Below are 20587 nucleotides of genomic sequence, written 5' to 3' on the forward strand. Positions count from 1 at the left end.
TTTAATAAACAAGTTTTAAAAAATAAAGTGTTAGAATAAGGGGTGACAATCAAGTTAGCTTTGGTTGACCTTCTTGTTCATTCATGACTGGCATCTGAACCTGACAACAAGCTTATCAGGTAAGGACTTTTATTATCATCCTCATATTACAGCTGAGAAAACTGATCATTCCTGATTTCAAGTCTAGCACTTGGAATAATGAAGAGAGTGCTTAACTTGAATCAGTAAGACCACAGTTCAAATCCTAAACAGACATGGAAAAGTTATTTGACTCTGATCAAGTCATTTCATCCCTCTCAGCCTCAGTTTATATATCTATAAAACGGGAATAAGAAAATCTCCCTCCCACAGATAGTTGTGAGGCTCAAATAGGATAGTTTATGGGAAATTTTTGGCACTTGTAGCACTTTATAGATTCTATTACTGTTCTCACTGCTGCTGCCCACCATACTCCAGGAGCTGGGATTCAAGGACAAAACCAATCAGCTCTTGCCTTCTTGGAGCTTATATTTGATATTTCCATTTTTCCATACTACTTAACCACAAACATCAAAGTCAGACAAAAATAAGGTGGAGAGGGAAGAACAGACTTCCAGAATCAGAAACTGTTGAAGCCACCTGATTCTCAGTAGCCATGTGACCCTGGCAAGACACTTAATCTCCAAGTCTCAGTTTCCTCGTATGTAAAATGAAGATAATCCCTCTTACCTCACAGAGTGTCACAGACAAGGAGTTTCTAAAGCTTCAGAGATCATAGAAATGAGAGCCGCTATTAAGAGAACAGCCATGGCAAGGGGCAAGAAGAGCTACCATCAACAGGATGGCATCAGGCACCCACCCTGTCAGTTACAAAGCCAGGCATTTTCTCTTGAGCCCACAATCAAACAATGGGGTGACAGTGACCCAGATGGCACTCTGGACTTTCCTACCTTGAGCGCATCAGGCTGAGCAAAGTATGTGGTCCCCCCAATCTTCATGGGTAACCAGATGTCCATCATCTGGGCAGCAATGTGACTGAGGGGGAGGTAGCTCACCACAATCTCCTGCTGGGATGGGGGTGAATTCAACGTGAGACTACTTGTTGCCATTCCTGATGTCCATGTGATCTGAAAGACAGTCACTTCTTGTAGACAAGAGGCAGGCAGGTCAGTAACCCAAGCAGAAGCTCCCGCACCTTCCCCCTGACTTCCCCCTGACTAGCATCACTATTGTTTCCCTGGCTTATAGACCATAGGATCCTTGAAGGCAGGGATTAGCTACTTCGTTTCTACCTCCCCTACTATGCCCATCACAAGACAAGCAGCTTGATAAATGTCTAAAGAACCAAAACATCCCAGGTTTCAACCAATATTTACTAAATCAATCATCAGCTTCTAGGTTGGAGTAGAAATTGGAGTATATTTCAAAGTCATAAAGCCTCAACCATAGCAATTACCCAAAGGTAGGAGTACAAGGAGTATTAACCCCATTTAACAAAGGAGTACACTGAGGCTCAGGGCCACTAAGGGCTGCCAAATGATTGGTTGCTATTCTCAGTTTTCAATGAGGAACAAAATAACATCAATCTTCGGGGGCAAGGTTCAGGGAATCTGCCCGTGGCTGGTCAGACCAATAGGAGCTGGGAAGACTCTAGCACAGGTCGGGCACCAACAGGCCATGTGAACATTTGGAAAGGAGATGATTAAATCTGCACCTCTTGTGTTTCCTTTGAGCTGCAACAATTCTGTTTGGCTCATAGAGTATAGGGCCAACATTCAAATATGTATGATCCTAGGGACTATAAATATGACAGTACCAGTCCAGTGGCACTGGGACCAGAGAAAGGCCATTCTCTGTGGAGAAAGTCTGGGCCACAATTAAACTGAATTAAATAGAAAATATCAAGTGCATTGTATTGTCCTAGGAATTAATGGCAAATCCCTGACCCATAAAGTAAGCAAACCCTTGCCTTCAATCAGCAGTGTTAAAAACATGCCCCCCCATCACCCAAAGATCTTCAGAATCTGAGAATAATAGGAGACAATGGTTGCAAAAATAACAAATTGGACTCAGTTCCCCAGAGATTAACTATGGTTCTCCACCATCCAAGAGTGACTTTCAGGGCTGCCAAGCTGAGTTTCCATGTTAACATGAGTAATAAAAGAATCTGAGAACTGGAAGGGATGCCCTCTGCAATATACTTGATAAGGGGTCTCTGCAGGCACCCTCAAAAGACAGGGGCTCCCTAGCCTCTGAGGCAAACGGTTCCACAGATTCTCAATAGGCACTGGGAGAGCTGGCATGCCCTGATATCACCTTCTACAGAGCTGAGATAGGGAAGAGAAAGACACTCACATTATCATGACTGAGCATCACCCCCTTAGGCTGTCCGGTGGTCCCCGAGGTATAGATCAATGTGCAGCACTGGTTGGGCTTCTGGGAATCAATGATTTCTTCCAGCATGCTATCAGGCACACTCTCCCCCAAGGTAATGAATTCCTTCCACTGTACCAGGAGAGGGGAGGGCAAACAGAGAGGTGAGAGACTCAATATTATCATGGCTCTAAAAGACTCAAAAAAGGTAGATTAATTGGATTCTCCAGGGAAACTGAGGCACTTGGTCCCTGGGCTTCCTGAAAGTCACTTCTGACCCTCCAGCGCAGAGCACCACCTTCCAGACTCAGACAAATTCCCTACAGCTCACAAAGTCCAGGAACCTTTCTTTTTTGGGGGAGGGGGAATGTTATTTTTTCCCTATTACATGCAAAAGAGCTTTCAACATTCAATTTTTGTAAGCTTTTGGGTTTCACATTTTTCTCCTTCCCTCCCTTCCCTTCCCTCTCCCCACCCCATGATGGTGAGTAGTCTGATATAGGTTACAATCATGTTTAATATATTTCTATATTAGTCATGTTGTGAAAAAAAAGAATCAGAACTAAAGGGGAAAAATGAGAAAAAGAAAAAACAAACAAAACAGGTTTTAAAAAGTGAAAATAGTATGCTTTGGTTTGCATTCAGACTCCAAAAGTTTTCTCTAGATGTGGATGGCATAAGGAGCCCTTCTTCACCAGGATTCTAAGTGAGTGAGTCCCTGAAGGGCCTCTCAGTGTGTTCCAAACCTTTCCCCAAGCCCCAGAGCCATCTCTAGCCATCTTCAAAGTCCAGTACTACATTCCAGTCAAGTTCAAAGATCTTTGATGCCACTCATCTGTTGTCCATAGGGGTCCTGCTCACCCCACCCCCATTCCCAACAACCACCCCATGAAGCTCACACTTACGGAATAAATGTCCGGCATGTTCTCTTTGATTACTCCTCTGTACTGGATAATTGCTTTCAGGTAACTTAATTTCTCCTTAACCTGAAAAGGAATTTGACAGGTTCTCAATATCAAAGTCAGAGGGTCACAGGATCTAAAGCCAAGAGATTGAGGCCAAGAAATGTGATGATGCTGGTGATAAAAAGTAGAGCTTATAACCCTGAAAGAGGATCCTATAATCTCTCAATGGTCTCTTCTAGACAAGGAACTCATTACCTCCCCTTTCTAGTAAGTGCTCCCTTATACTGAGACAGAATTGTGCTACCTCTCCCTCCTAGCCCCAATTTCATTGGTCCAGACTTCCTATCTCAGGACACTTTCCCTTTACCCCCATCACTCCTTCATGTAACTGAAGACACATTCTACCCTATTGCCACTCCCAACTTCTCACTTTTCCAAGTACAACCATCTTTGTTGACTCTGATCTGTCCCATATTCATGATGCCAAGGCCCTAGCTGGCCCTCAGATATCCCCTACTAGGAGGCTCTGGCAAGCACAGAATCCAGGGCTAAATAAAACACTTATAGAAATGCTGCTGCTGCTGCTCCTGCTGCTGCTGCTGCTGCCTACAAGCCTGACCCAGTAAGATTTCTCTCCATTTCAAGTGATGAGTCACTTCCTCCCTCTTTTCCTCCTCTAAATAACAATCAATCCTTCCATGAGTATTTATTAAGTGTCCTACTATATGCTAGCACACTGGGTGCTGGGGCCCCAAAGACAACAATAAAAAATCCCTACCTTCAAGCAGCTCATACATAGACTCTGCTACAGGTTAAATATTTCATTGACAGCAACATCTTCAAGGATAGTGAATTCTGGGGTGATAGGGGAAATAACCCTGGCATTCACAGGACAAATCCTTAAGCCATATTTGTTGTACTGGTTTCTGGGGGCGGGGGACCCTTAAGCATTTATAGTTGTTTTCTTTATCTCCTCACCCTCCAGAGAGAGAGCAGGGAGAACTCAAGTTCTCTCCAGTCTAGTAGCTAAGTGGAATGAAGAATTCTGGGCTTAGGATCAGAAGACCTAGGTTTGAATTGTTTCTGCAGCCAACTAGCTCTGTGACTGGTGCCAGTGGACAGGCCTCTGTTTCCTCATCCACAGACCAGATGGCCTAAAGGACTCTTCAGGGGTTTCTGCAACCCTGTGGGTTCACAAGATTGGGAGCAGAGCATTCGAAACTGTCCAAAAATCAATGAATGGCTCAGTACATCTGGACGAATGATCATGGCCCAGAGGGCACTGGACAGAACAAGCAATTCCAGGTCAAGGCAACAGTCCTCTGGTATAAAAGATGCCAGCTTCCTAGGGGGCCAGGAGAAGGTCAGACAGGAAGGACTAGTTACCTACCTGGAAATGACTAAGTTATGCCCAAGGTGAGGAAAAAAGATACACGATATTAAAATTCTCCAAGGACCACAGCTGAACCTCATGATGACACTATTTGGTGGTTATCAACCTCTATGATCATTCCCATTTCACAGCTGTGCCAAGGTTGACCCGTCAAGAAGTGCTTACTATGAATCAGAAACTGTGCTAATTTCTGGGGGATACAAAGAAAGACAAAAATAAAGTCTCTGCCCTCAAGGAGCTTCCAATCTAATGGGAGAGATGACATACCAACAGCTATAAGCAAAAAAGACATATAGGTATATGAAATATGTACATAATCTCAAAGAGGAGGTAATAGAAGTGTCTAGGAAGATGGGAAGAAGAGGTTGAAGGAAAGACCTCTTCCAGAAGGTGGAGTTGAGTCTGGAAGGAAGTCCAGAGGTATAGGTGATGAGGCAAGAGTATTCAAGGTGTGGGGAGGATAGCCACCAAGTTGGAAATAGAGGTTCAAAGAAACCATGGAGGCCAGGGTCACTGCATTATAAAGTACAGGATAGGGAATGCAGAGTTAAAAAGTCTAGGAAGGGGCCACTAGGTGGTGTAGTGGATAGAGCACCAGCCCTGGAGTCAGTAGTACCTGAGTTCAAATCTGGCATCAGACACTTAATAATTACCTAGCTGTGTGGCCTTGGGCAAGCCACCTAACCCCATTGCCTTGCAAAAACCTAAAAACAAAAAAGTCTAGGAAGGTAGGAAGATGCCAGGTTATAACAAACTTTAAAGAGTATTTTATATATGATGTATGATGAAAGAGTTGGCCACAGGAGTTTTTGAGTAGGAAGATTATGACTGGTCCATGGCCAAAAAGCTAGTTAAATGTGAGTTGAAACTGAAATCCAAGACTGATTCCAGACCCCCGGTTCTACCCTCTATCTTCTGGGACTTGCTGCCTCATTACAGATTACTCAGTTTGAAAGTAGGCAGCTTTCTTTTGCACATATATTCCCCTGGTGAATTGTTTCTGAATTTATGTATTTTCACTGAAAATCTTCCAAGCACAGAGTTAGAAGGGATCTCTTGTTGTTCATTCATTTCAATAGTATCCAACTCTGTGATCCCACTTGGAGTTTTCCTAGCAAGGTTACTGGAATCATTTGCCATTTCCTCCTCCAACTCATTGAACAGATGAGGAAACTGAGGTAAAGAGGGGAAAAGTGACTTGCCCAGGGTCACATAGCCAGGAAGCCATGCTTCCTGCTGATGTCAGAGCTAGAACACAAACAGGCAGAGATGGAAAGGATGACATCAGTACTGGGAAGATCAGGGTTAGGAGGGAACTGTAATCACAGAATTATGGCTCTAGAGTTGAAAAAAACTTTAGAGATCATCTAAGGCCCTGGGAGAGGAAGGGATTTTAAGTTGATGTTGCTGTTCTTGTTTGACCTTGTTCTAGAAGGCCAAGTTATCTGGGAGGTGATGCCAAGACATAAAAGTGAACTAGATTTAAGTGAAAGAGAGCTGTTCAAAGTCACCAGCCTCTCTCCTCTAGAGCAATCTGGGTCTAGGGGCAGATATGGATCAGGACAACTAGAGGTGGCCCTGGATGCAGAAGGAGACCTCACCCTTTCTAAGCTAAGATCTTTAACAGGTCTCAGTTTGCTTGAGGCAACAGCCACTGAGTGATTAAGGCTAGTTAAGAAATGAGATAGAAAATGGGCTAAAGCATGATCAAAGTAAGAATAGGATCACTTGCTTTTCAAGGAAGATAAAATAATCATATCAGACAGTAGGAAGAAAGCACAACTACTTATCCCTAATTTGCTTCAGTTTGCTTTTCTTTTTTTTCCTTAGGTTTTTTTGTTGTTGTTGTTGGTTTTTTTGCAGGGCAAATGGGGTTAAGTGGCTTGCCCAAGGCCACACAGCTAGGTAATTATTAAGTGTCTGAGACCGGATTTGAACCCAGGTACTCCTGACTCCAGGGCCCGTGCTTTATCCATTGCACCACCTAGCCACCCCTTCAGTTTGCTTTTCAGAGAAAGAATGATCCCAGGTCTGGGAAGGACAGAAAGAAAAGGTTAACAAATAGTTGAAATAGAAGATCAGTAAGAAGAAAGAAACCCTTGATGAATCTGGTGAACCTCACATCTCAGAATATTGGGAGGACTGACATGTCAGTGCTAAGCTCTAAAAAAAATATCTTAAAACAGAAAAAAGTGGCTCAGAGTCAACAGACACAAAACTGTTCCTTTTCCTAAGAGATCAGAATCTTCAAACTAAGAACTCCAGTTGGTAGCAAAATCCTAGAATGTAATACTAAAGAATGTTTAGTGAGAAAGAGTAGCTCATGTTTCTATAGCATTTTAGTGGCTGCAAAATACCATCCTTACAACAACCCCCTTGAGACTTAAGGTAGTGTAAATATTAGTCTCATTTTTATATGAAAAAACTAAAGATTTGAGTGCTTAATGAGTTGTCTATAACAACAGAGCTAGAATCTTTAGGAGGTGGAATTTAAACTCAGTTCTTCCAAATCCAATACTCTAGCCATTATACCAGACTTCCCTCTCTCTGGAAATTAATTAGCACCAACATGGCTACATTCAGAAAAAAAAAACATACCAGACAAACCTCATTTCACTTTTCAACAGGATTACCAGACTGGTAGATCAAATAACATTTATTAACTGTGTGATCCTGGGTAAGTTTCTTAACCCTGTTTGCCTCAGCTTCCTCAACTATAAAATGAACCAGAGAAGGAAATGACAAATCATCATATTTGCCAAATGGGGTCATGAAGAGTCAGATATGACTAAAAGGACTCACTAAGATTAGGGAAAAAAAAAAAAGCTATGGTCAGAGAAGAGTAGACCTGGATTTCAGTGAAGCATTTGAGAAAAAATTTTTGTTTCCTTGTGTATCCTTGTGTCTCTATAATTTGGCCCTTTGCATGCCAGGTACTCCAACCCAACCAGGCTGATTGCTTGTCTGTATCTCCCATGTACCCGTAGTTTATTTACATTCTCTCTCTCTCTCAAAATCTATGCATAACAAGAAGCCAGGAGAGGTTGCAAACTTGTTGGGTGACAGGACAAAATCCAAAATGAGAAAGGTTGGATACAATGGGACAAATCTAATAAATTCTGAGATTAAAAGGGAGTCTAATTCGGCTTCAGAGAAGGAGGAGGTGGGGCCAACAAGAGGCCACTGGAAGAAGGATCTAGATGTGGTGACAATAGACTCAAAATGACTCAGGAGTGAGATGTGAGTACCAAAAAAACAAAACACTAATGTGACTTTAGGTGGTCCTGAGATGTACAATATCCAGAATGAAGAAAATGGTAATCCAGCACCTCACTAACCTCAACAATCACCCAGCCCATTCTCTGCCTTGACTAGATCACACCTGAAGTTATGTATTCAGGTCTAAGTCCCATATTTTAGGAAAGAGAGATAATCTGGAATACATGTAAGAGGAGGGAAATTAAAATAGTAAAAAAGCCCAGAGAATAGGCTACAAGGAAGACTGGGTTGGTGGAATTGATATCTGGCCTGGAAAAGTGAAAAGGGGTATATGATGGCTGTCTTCAATTATCTGTTTGTTGGTTGATTTTTTTAAAGCAATGGGATCAAGTCATTTGCCCAAGGTCACACAGCTAAGTAACTATTAAGTGTGAGGTCACATTTGAACTCAGGTCCTTCTGATTCCAGGGCCATTGCACCACCCAGTTGCCCCTGTCTTCAAATTATCTGAAGGGCTGTTGTGAGGAAGAGGTGTAAAACTCATTCTGTTTGACCCTAGAGGACAGAACCTAATTGCTGTGGGTGGAAAGCTGTAGGCCTGATGGAAGGTCTAATAAATAAGCCAGATTCCAAAAAACGGCCTGGGTTGTTTTAGGAGGTAGTTTCAAGAAAAAGGTGGTTGGGCCATTGGTAATTAATGTTGTAGAGGAGAATCTTGTTCAAGTATGGTTGGGGGGCCACTAGGTGGTTTTGCAGTCTGGAATGGAATACCAACTCCTCTATTTGGTATAGCTCTCCCTGCTCCCATCTTACATCTCTTAGTTTCCCTGGCTTCCTTCCAAGGTCAAGCGAGTCCTACCTTCCTAGCTCCTAAGGCCTTTCCTAACTTCTGCCACCTCCATCCCAGCCACTAGTACTGCCTCCCATCGAAAGGGGAAAAAAAAACTGTCTCATATTCACTTTGCATATTTTGTACATATATGGGTCTGTGTTGTTTCTCTGATATAATGTTAAGGTCCATGGGAGGAGGGACTGCTTGATTTTTGTCTGTCCTCAGGGACTAGCATCTAGCAGATGCTTAATAAATGCATTGCACAATTATTGACTAATTGATGTTGTTGAGAAGATTTTCATTCTGATCCTGGTTGGGGCAAGTTGTTCTAGGATCTTATGTGAAGCAGTAGCATAGACATTGGATGATGCTTTACTGTTTATTAGTTCTGGTCTGTATTAATCATAAGCCTTCCCATCTTGGGGATAGTCAAGCAAACACTACCTTCCCTTTGAGAATGCTATAACAGGAGAGTATTTAGTTGTAAGGAGTTAGAAAAATATGGGATGGTGTTGTTAGAGGAACCAAAGACTCCTACTAATAGGAATTTACTTTAGGTGAAACCGAGCAACCAGCTGAACCAGGGATGTGCTTTTGAGTCTCCTGAAAGCACTCCAACTCAAGAGTTTATGGGTCTCCTGAACTCCAATCCAGAGTTCTTGTCCCTATAGCCCACTGACACTCAGTTCCCGTTTGGGAGAGGTCAGAATCTCTGAGGGGACTCAAAAGTCACTGAGCAAAGTCAATAGTGTCAGAAGCAAGGTTGGTTTCTGGTTACCTGGAGAATCTTCTGTAACTGCATATTGTTTTCCACCACCAAGATATTTATCTTTGAGTGGTTAATGACGTACTCACAAGCCTCAGGAGAATTGGTAGTATAAATGCCAACAGCCAATCCCCTGTGAGGAAAACACAAAAAGGTCCTTAGAATGGGTAAAGTCAGTACTTGCCCACTCTTCTCTTGAACCCTGAGGAGAGTATTTATCTTGAAATTATACCATCTTGAAGTTGAGTTACTTTACCCCCAAAGGAGGAAATTCTATTTGTGTGATTATAGTTGTACTGTGTGACAGCAATTATATTAAAACTTGTCCAACTAAAAAGGGGGAAGGGGAGAGGAATTCTTATCAAAGTAGACAAAAGACAGAAACAAACCATTAAGCCCCCCCCCACAAACACACATGCATATATATATATATATATGCATATATAAATATATAAATACACACACACACACACACACACACCCAATAACTACCTGGATTCCAATTCTGCCTCTCACTACTTATGTGAACCTGGGCAACTTATTCATTTTCTCTCAGTCTCTGTTTCTCCATCTGTAAAGTGAACTAAATGGTCTTCTGGCTCTATATCTATGAACCTATGAAATTATAACTTAAAAAATGCTCAAATTTGCTAACAGAGAATCAAAGTTAATTCAGTTTGAGATATCATCCCAACCCACCCATAAAAATGACCAAGATGGAAAGATTCAGTGTTGATTGGGCTGTGGGAAAATAGGAATGGTTATTCACAGCTAGTGGAGCTGTACATTGTTCCAACTGTTCTGGAAAACAATGTGAAATTCTAGATGAAAAACATTGTTCCTATCTTTGACCCAATGGTCCCACTATTAAGGAATTTCATGGAGGTTACTGACAAGGAAAAAACCCCTCTTGGTACAGTCAAATTAACACTACCTTGTACTCAAAGGTTAGAGTATGAGTGAACAAAAAACAAGGTGTGTGAATGTAAGGGACTGCTACTCTACCATAAGGAACAAATGTAAAAAAAATTTTAAAAGTGGGAAGACTTACATCAAAGAATTGTAAAAAAAAAAAACCCTACATACATAGTGCCAATTATAGAAAATTTATATCAAAGAACAGGAACAAAACAGATTTTAAAAATAGATAGTATGAACAATAATTAAAATAAAAGTGTACAACTTTGTTTTAAACAAACAGTAAACTACCTTATTGTAAGGTCTGCATGATTACTCTTTAGATTGTTTTGCTAAACAGTTCTCGGGAACTTTGACTTTGTCCAGTTTTATAAATGTGTCATAATAAAATGTTTTAATAAAAATTTTTGCATTACTATCTACAAAATTATTCATAGCAATTTTATATATAATAGCAAAAAATGAAGTTCTCTGCGTGTGTGTGTGTGTGTGTGTGTGTGTGTGTGTGCGTGTGTAAAATGATTGGGGAGGTGTTGGATGAATAAGTTAGATACTTATAGAATCTGATCAGAAATCATTCTGATAGAACACATGCTTTGTGGAGTCATTAATTTAATTGCTAGGAAGAGAACCTTAAAGTTTAATTATCAGACCTCCCTTCTCCTCCTTCCAAAAGAGTTATCTGTTCAAAGATTTTTATTAGTCATATTATTTGTGACAACAGAGTAATGGTGAAATAAAAAAAATACAATATAAAGATGCATGGAAAGGTCTTTATGAAATAATTCAGAGTGGAAAAAAAGCAGTCAGAAGAATGAAGTCCACATTACTTATGACCACATGAGAGACAGAGAAGACTGAGAGGGAAAAAATTCTGATAGACTTAAGAGTGACTAAAATGCCACAAACTTTTGTATGCTGAAATTAATTTAAATATAAATCATCACCAAGCACTGAAATTAATCACTTTTTAAAAGGGAGCAAACTGATTAAAAATCACCTTTAGACCAGGCTACAGCAGGATGCCTAGACTCAAAACAGTGACCACTGACCTTTTTATGGGTCAAGGGAATGAAAGGAAATGGGGTGTTGGTTGAAGAAACTTGGGGCCCCATCAGCTAGGATATTCTGAAAGGTCTCTTACTTAAACAGGACTAATCCTTAGGGTAGGTGAGCAGCTTCCTTCTCAAAAGGCTGAGGACTAAGACATCTTTTAAAGGGGGTTTTCAGGGAGTTCAGGAAGCAGAGTGAAGGCCCATGGGCATGAAGCAGACTGCCAAATAATCTCAAAATTCTGCCTTTTTCAATCAGAGACTGAAGGGCAATAATTAGAGGGGCCTCATACTTGGAAGTTGGCTTGCCATTGTTAAGAGATGTCTTTGAACACCAAGTACCAGGGCTTGACCAGGAGATACTCCAGTCTCATGGACACCCTTACCCAGCGAAAATGGCGCCAATGTCAGCGATGAGCCATTCTGCAGAATTAAATCCCAGGATCCCCACACCGTGGAAGCGCTCAAGGCCAAGCTGGAGAAACACAGACAGAGGGATCTTAGATGCGGCCCACAGACCACAAAGGAGGGAAATCTTTCTTCTCAGACATCACACAAAACAACATATCTACCCCTATCCACATGCTGATAACATGGAACCTGATTGCACCTGCTCCATCCAAGCGTCTGGTCCCATCAAATCACCATGTCACTCACCTAATTATTAAGCACCTACAGAAAGCAAAGCATGGGCTCTCTGCAAGGGGAGATGGATACAAGGTCTAGAATTTGGTCAATGATCTTAAGTTTCTAGCACCCCTGGGGGCCACTCCTTTCCCTTTACTATCTTCAGATCAAAGTTCTCTGACTGCTTTTTAATTATGATAGTAAGGAAATTCCAAGTAGCATTTCTGTGGAGTTTTAAAGTTTATAAACTACTTTCTTCCCATTCCCTATAGTTTTTGTTGTTGTTCAGTCATTTCATCACGGCTATCACTTTGTGATACCATTTGAGGTTTTCTTGGCAAATAATACTGGAGAGGTTGCTACTTCCTTCTCCAGCTCATCTGACAGATGAGGAAACTGAGGCAAAAAAGGGTTAAAACTGGCCCAGTGTCCAAGCTGGATTTGAACTCAGGTCTTCCTGTCCAGACCCAATGCTCCATCCACTGTACCACCTAGCTGCCTCCATAAAGGTTAAGTAATAATTCTATTAAGTAATAATAATAATAATAGTTGGCATTATATAGCATTTAAATATTGTTATATTATTTTTATATAAAAGTATTTTATATTTTTTATATGAAAGTATTTTATAAATATTTGATCCTCACAATAACCCTGAGAGGCAGAGAGTATTATTATCCTCATTTTACAGACGAGGAAGAAGAGGATGGTTTAAGTGTTAGTATCACCCCAGCAAGTGAGAGTCTGAGGCTGGATTTGAACTCAGGTCTGTCATTCTAGCTGCCTGTCAACAATGATCATCCTCTTTTTATGAATGAGGAAATATAGTGCAAGTGACTGCCTCCTGAAAAGATTACAGGGCTATTAAGAGCCTGGGAAATCACAGGCACCTCTTCCTCTCTGCCCACAATCTTCCTGCCAATTCTCTCTTCCCCTTTTCCTCCCTGACTAGTTGACGACCACCTAGACTCTCTCTCATTTTTCAATTCACTTCCCCCTTCCTCCAAATCCATCCTTGTCCAGGACCCCAGACTTCTGGATTAGAGGTTTAAAAATGACCCTTAGAGGGCTTCTCATCCAAATCCCCACTTTCCCAGCAGAGGGTGTTCACCACTCTTCTTAGGTCCTCCCAGGTAGGAGGATTTAGAAATGTCCCTTCCAAAATTGTAGCCCTGACACCAGACTCAAGTCTTTAGGAACAGAAGGACTACAAGGAGTCTGACCCCTCATCTAACAGCTGAGACAGCTAAGGCCTAGGGAGAAGCAGCCACTTAGAAAAAGTGACCCTGGGAGTTCACGGCAGAATCAGAACTTAGATTCAAGTCTCCCCAACACCCACTCAGGGCACTTTCCCAGTAGATGTGGCTGCCTCATCTCCACACATCTCTAGGCAGATCCAACTTTGAGAGGAAAAGGAGGGAGAAGAAATCATACTCGATTCTTGGTCTGGACCTGCTGCCTCTCCTCTGTGGACCTCAACTCTCCAACTGTAAAAAGAGGAGGCTGCCAGGGGCTAGTCTGGCTCCAAGCAGCTATGATGCAGGGGAGAAGAGACCATCTGCCATATGGGCAGGGGTCAGAGCTGCCCTGACAGCTTAGCTTCAGGTGCCCAGACACTTCCTATAAGCTCAAAATACACATGGGGTTAACCAAACTGAGGAGCACCTCTTTCTCAGGGCTCATGGAACAATGACCAAAGTACTAACATGGGGTCCTGGATTATCATTCTTTGCTCAAAGGGAAACCCTGCTTTGTGTTTCATTTGTTTTGGAAACCTGGGTGATCCCAATCACGGGAACAGGGAAGCCAAGGTAAACAGGCATTCAACAAAGGCATCCTTGGCAGATCCTGAGGCCTGAAAACTGTAATGGAAAAATGTTCATCTGGTCTGCCCAGAAGGCTTAAGATCACCAACTTCCTGAGAACAATGAAGAATACTTGGGTTTGAAGTTGATATGAGCTCTGTGTCTCACAATACCTGAGCTTTCCTGGGCTATAAAAGGAGAACCACACCTGTGTTACAAATAACAAGATGGTTATGAGGTATTCTTGCAATCACCCAGAAAAGCGCAGGCTTGAAAAGCTCTCTCTGAACACTAGCTGTTAGGATCTTAATTGTTTTCATCTCCATTTCCTGATTTGTAACATCAGGAGACTAGACTTGGGAGGCTAGAGAGAGCAGAACTTGGGATTCGAGAGAGAGCTGAGCTGGATGCTGGCTCTGGTGATTGATTACTAACCAGGTATCCATGTATCCCTAGACAAGAAAACTACTTACTGAGCCTCTGCCCAACTTGGCTCACCTTATTTGTAAAAATGGGAACATTCTGATGCGCACAGTGCCTCCCCTACATTCCATCTGGTAGACAAGATTATCAGATGACCTTGGAGATCCCCTAGGACCTCCAGAGGGAGTCAGGTGACTCTCAAGTGAGTTGACTACTCTGAAACTCGATTTCTCTATCTCTAAAATGGAGCTAAGAACCATACTTGCCCTACCTCTCTTTCCTTGGAGAGTCATTGCTTTAAAAACAAAGTACAATAAAAATGTGAATTGCCCTTGACATCTCTCTGGCCTGATGCCCATCCCTGATGTCCCAGGTCTAGAAGGCATGTCCAACTTTGTGAACTAGAACTTGTACCTTGAAGATTAGAGAGCTCCCACAGGGGAACATTTCAGATGACATGATTTGGCTTGGGGCTTTAATCCTTATTTTATTGGCTTTCTTTAGTGAAACTACCATTTCACAACTTCACAGTGCAGACACTCCTGTGAATGCAAGCTCTATCCCATGCATCTTTGTCAACTTCTGTCTTCCAGAGTTTCTGTGGCTAAAATAAAATCCTTAATAAAATAAATAAAATCCTTAACAAAATAATAAAATAAAATAAAATCCTTACTCCACAGTTAACATGGTTGGGAAAACTCCAGGAATTCTAGTGAGATACTCTTTAGTTGCAGACATGCAACTCATCACTGGGTCCATACAGGGATGGGGAAAAATTGTTAAGAAGTCTGGTTATTTTTAAAGATGAAGCAAGTAACCTTATGAGTTACAGCAGCTTAGGGTTTCAAAGCTGGGAGGGATCTCAGCAACCATCCCATCCAACAAATAGTCATCCCACCCGGCGGAGATCAGTCCTTAACTTACTTTTGCCAACATGTAAAGGAAGAAACACTGACTTACCTTGAGAAAAGACTTAGCAGCTTTCCAGCACTCTCTGTAATACTGTCTGTAAGATAGCATGTGCCAATCATCTCCAATTTTTGATCCAAGGGCCATGTACTCTCCATATTTTTGGACAGATTCCCTCACAAACTGATGAAACGGTCATTGGCAGCTCACTCCCAGGGCCAAACTTCTCCATCCTTAGTTGGACTTCTCCATTCCGCTGAACGGTCCAGAGAGGATTACCCTTTTTTGGGGATCCACCATGAGCCACTGCCAATGGAATCAAAGGGTCATCCAATGGGAAGGGACGACAGGGGAAATTGTGTGAACCAACAGCCTAAAGAAACCCTGGGCAGCTGCACAGCAAACTCATCCAATTCGGGTTTTCTAAAGATAGGCAGGAGGTAGGCAAGACCATGTAGGACAGGATCAAAATAAGGATGAGGTCCTGGGATAATGGTGACAAGAGAACCAAGTTCCAGAATGAGCAGATGAGAATAAGGGAAGTTATAGACCTTTTTTCTGCTCCGTATGCCATTGCATGTAGATTTTGATTCCCCCTCCCCCCTCTCAAAATGCAAGCTCTCTGAGGGCAGAAATCATGCCATTTGTTTTTCTTTGTATCTTCAACAGTTACCTGAGTGCCTATAATATAGTGGATATTTAATAAATGTTCTATGGCTGACCAAAACAAAGGTGAAATATTCAGAATGATAATGACAAAGTTGAAAGGGCTGGTTAGTTGGCTGTTATCCTTCCTTCTCAAAGAGGACCAAAATGATGTCCCTATGTTAGAGTGAAGTCACAGTGTGTCCAACTGTGTCTGATCAGACCAATGCTCTACCACAGGTTGGGCACAAATAGGCCAAGTGAACATTTGGGGTAGATTCTCTAAATTTGTGCATTTCACATTTCTTTTGAATCATTTGATAAAGGTAGTCCCACTGTTTCTGATCTAGTCAGGCCCTATCTAGGTTGCTAATCAGTCACGACCATACTCTCCATGGACCCCCTTTAGGGTGTTCTTAGCAAAGATATTAAGAATGGTTTGGTATTTCCTCCTCTAGCTCAAGATGAGATGGAAAAGGAAATGAGGGAAACTGGGGCAAGCAGGGTTAATTACCTTGTCCAGGACCAAATAACTATTAAGTGTTTGAGTCTAGATTTGAACTCAGAAGCCTAAAAATCTAGGGCTCCTTCCATTAAACCCTACACAGGATTAAAAATGATAGGTGCTCGAGTATCTCAAATGTAAGTAGGTCCATGGGGATCTTTCTCAATTCCTGGGTATATCAAATCAACAATTCTGGAGCCTCAAGTGTCCTCCCTCCTTGTTCTACCACTGCCCTGCCCCACTCTCCTTACTTTCCTCCATTTTTGGTTGATGGGTTTCTGCCTGTGATTCTTTTTCTTGAGTAGTCTCAGTTTTTATCCTTTTCTGGAACATGGATACCGTTCTTCACGGGCCTGAAAGGCAAAGATTGAAAATGAAGATAAGAGACTCACAGCAGCTATTCCAAACCTTTGTTCCTTCCCCCAAACCTTCCACAGACCCTCTGAGCTAAGGAACCAAGATGAAGACCTCAGCAAAGAGAGTTTCCTCTTCTCCCTTCTCATCTCATAAGCCTTTCCCCACTCTCCATGATTTCCTTCTGCTTGGCAAGGCTAACCCTTCTACAAGCATGTCTGATCCCATTCCCTCCCATCTTCATCATTACTGTTGTCCCCACCCCACCCCATCAGCATCACAGCATTCACTCTCTCAACTCCCATTTCCATATATATTGGCTGCTTCCCTGCTGCCTCCAAATGCAACCATATCTTCCTCAACCTTAAAAACTTCGCTTGGTCCTACCATCCCAGAGCAATCATTCTATAACTCTCTTCAGGTAAACTTGATGAAAAAGCCATTCTCTTCTAAACTATCAGATTTCCAACCTTACTCTTCAGCTGAAACTCTCTCCAAAGTGACCAAAGCACTGGACACAACCTTCTCCTCTGGGATATTTCCTTCACGACACTACTCTCTCGTCTCTCCTACTTTTTGGACAGTTCATTCTCAGTTTCCTTTCTTAGCTTTTTAATTCACATCACTAATTAAGGATAGCCACCAAGACTCTATCTTGGGACCCCTCTCTGAACACTAGCTATTAGGATCTTAATTGTTTTTTATTTCCATTTCCTGATTTGTAAAATCAGGAGACTAGACTGGGAGGCTAGAGAGAACAGAACTTTGGATTCGAGAAAGAGCTGGGCTGGATCCTGGCTCTGGTGATTGATTACCACTGGAGATCTCATCAACTCCCAGAGTTCAATGATCATCGCTCTGCTGATGGTTCCCAGATCTCCATATCCAGCCCTCATCTCTCTCCTGAGCACCAACTTCCTTTTGGACATCTTGAACTGCATGTTCCTACAGGATCTCCAACTCAACATATCCAAAACAGAATTTATTACCTTGCCAACCCCTGCCATCCTTCCCCATTGAAACAAATAGCCCTCTCTTTTGCCAAATTTCCCTATAATTATTAGAGACACCATTACCCTCCCAAGCTCACCACCCTGGGTGCCATCCTCAGCTTTTTGCTCCCATTCACACCAACAGCTGAGCTGAGACTTGTCCTTTAGACATTCATTAACATCTCCCATACTAGAATCCTTGGCTCTGCCCACCTGGTCACTTGCCTAGCTCAGATACTACAGGATCTTCATTAGTCTCCCTTCTCTCTCACACAGCTACTAGAAGTGAGTTTTTCTCAAGGACAGGTCTAACAAATGAATGACTCCCTATGACCTTGAAAAATGAGACCTAAATTCTTCACAACCAGCTCCTCATCATCCCAGTATCCTTATACTCTGCTCCCCTTCCTGCACTCTGTGATCAGGCTACCCCAGCCTATCCAAAGGGGTAAACCCCCCAGCAAGGGATGCTCACCCCTTGCCTCTATCTCTCTGGTTCCTTGACTCCCTCCAGGCTCAGCTGGGGCCATTCTCTACAGGGGCCTCTCCCAGGACCCTTGTTTGCTAATGCCTTTCCCTCCAGACCTTCTACCTACTCTCTTTGTGTCTGATGTGTACCCTGTTCTTTTCATGTTACAATACAATGAGGTTCTTTGTAGTATTTCCATGGGTCCCCAGCGCTTCACATAGTGCCTCATTTCCAAGAGGTTTTAATACTGCTGACTGAGCAATTAAGGGATAGCCCAAAGTTTCCCCATCTCCTACCTCCTCCTATTCCCTTCTCAGTGGATGCTCATTTTCTCCAACTCTCTTAAGGTCATACTGACTAAAAGTGAAGCTATTAACTTTTATAGTATTTTTAGTTCATTATTATAAAATTATTATAGAATCCTAGCTGTGAGGTTGGGTAAACCCAAGCTCAAATCCATATCTTTGGTACTGCAATATTATGGGCAAGTCTGTCCTCTGATGTTCAGGTTTCCTCATCTGTACAATGGAGCTTATAAATCTGGGATACCTTACCTCAGAGATAAGATTCTTATGAGGATCAAATGAAAAAATATTAAGATACTCTGCAAAACTTTATTAATCATGAAGCACCTATTAATCACTGAACACTTATGTGGTATGTAAAGGACAATATGCTAAGAAACTTAGGATCTTAATGCTGGTCATTTGACTCCTTCATCACAGGAGGCACATAGAAGGACAATGGATTCAAGAGTTAAAAAGTATAGGTTCAAGTCCTAGGTCTTCCAGAACATCACCATTTACTCATCTGCAAAATGGGATTAAGGAGCTATTTTGTTACTATCAAGCTCAAAGAACTGTGAGGAAAACATTTCATAACCCTCAAAGAAACTTAAGAATTAAATTTATTTTACCCACAAGGTTAAGCCCTCTATAATCTGGTCCCCACCCTCCTCTCCTAGTCATAATTCATGGTATTTTTCTTCATTCACTCTCTATCCCAGACAAACTGGCTGGCAGAAAGAAAACCAGTGCAGTTAAAATTAGAAAGGAAACAGTTTAGGGGAAAAAAATCCTTGCAGAATGTTTCCCTGATGAAGGTCTCCTATCAAAGACACAGAAGAAACTAATTCAAATTCATAACACTTAAGTCATTTTCCAATAGATAGTTGATAAACACTAAAAGGAAGTTCTGAGAGGAAGAAATACAAGCAATCAAACAAGTATATGAAAAGTGCTCCAAATCACTAACAATCAAAGAAATACAGCATCTCATGAATCCCACCTTACACCCAGTATAATGGCAAAGGTAATGAAAAAAAGAAAATAATGCCTGTTGGAAGGGCTGTGGGAAAACATGCATATTAATATACACTGTTGGTAAAGTGGAAAGCAGTTTAAAACAATACCTATAGTTAGGAAATTTTACAGACCCTTTGGTCCAGTGATATTAGTCCTAAGCCTAAGCTCCCAGGGGATCAAAGAAAAGGGAAAAGGACTTATTTATAGCAGCTTTCTTTCTTATAGTCAAAAAAGTACCTATCAATTGGGGAATAAACACAGCGGAAAATTATTTCACCATAAGAAATGACAAAAGAGTTGGCTTCAGAGAAACCTGGAAGACATATGGGAACTGATGCAGAGCAGGACCAGAAAAAAAATATACAACAATATCTTGGTAAAGACAAGAAAGACTTTAGACTTATGATCACTATAAGGAGCAACCACAATTCCAGAACAGTTGGAGGAGCAGCATCCGACAGAGGGATGGGACTCAAGATGCAGAATGAGATCTATGTTTTCATACATGGAGCGTGTGGGAATTTGTTTTGCTTGGGTATACATATGTCTTCCAAGCTTGTTGTTGTTTTTTCCCCTCCTTAATAGGAGAGGCAGGGTGGGGTGGCACAGGGAAGCTAGGTTACTAAAAGAAAGAAAAAGAAAGTGACTGAAACATGTTTTTTGAAAAGCCCAGAAGAAAACAGAAGGAAGTCCAGAAGGAATCACAGACAATCAGGACAGCTTTCAAAGTAATATGTTAAATTTATTATATACTTAAAAGAAAAACAAAAATATAAAAATAACTAATATTTATATTGTATCTACCATGTGCTAAGGTTTTAAAATATGATCTTACTGATCCTCATAAAAACCCTGCTATTATCCATCCCCATTTTGCAGATGAGGAAACTGAGGAAGATGGCAGTGACTTGATCAAGTATCTGAGGCTAGATCTGAACTCCAGTCCTCTGTACTCCAGGTCTGCTGCTCTCTCCAATAGAACTTATTATCATTGATGTTTGTTTAGTTCAGATTTTTTTAATTGTGCAAAAAAAATAAATAAAGCAAGTTAAAATTAAAGCAAAACACCCAACCAACCAACTGGCCAGCAGCAGTTCTCTATACATCGACTGGCACC

The 20587-nt window shown here is 41.7% G+C and overlaps 1 protein-coding gene across 1 annotated transcript in view; it reads right to left on the minus strand.

Moving 5' to 3' along the window:
- The window catches only part of ACSBG2 (acyl-CoA synthetase bubblegum family member 2), a 30330-nt gene extending 13647 nt beyond the window's left edge, over positions 1-16683 (minus strand). Inside the window, 8 exon segments of the mRNA XM_074203774.1 lie at positions 930-1106; positions 2335-2484; positions 3258-3338; positions 9480-9600; positions 11824-11912; positions 15253-15390; positions 15392-15507; positions 16603-16683. Coding sequence (XP_074059875.1) covers positions 930-1106; positions 2335-2484; positions 3258-3338; positions 9480-9600; positions 11824-11912; positions 15253-15390; positions 15392-15507; positions 16603-16612 — 882 coding nt within the window. The 5' untranslated portion in view covers positions 16613-16683.
- Positions 16684-20587: the final 3904 nt, after the last annotated feature.

The sequence above is a fragment of the Macrotis lagotis genome, chromosome X (genome assembly GCF_037893015.1).
Source record: "Macrotis lagotis isolate mMagLag1 chromosome X, bilby.v1.9.chrom.fasta, whole genome shotgun sequence".
NCBI classification, from domain to species: domain Eukaryota; kingdom Metazoa; phylum Chordata; class Mammalia; order Peramelemorphia; family Peramelidae; genus Macrotis; species Macrotis lagotis.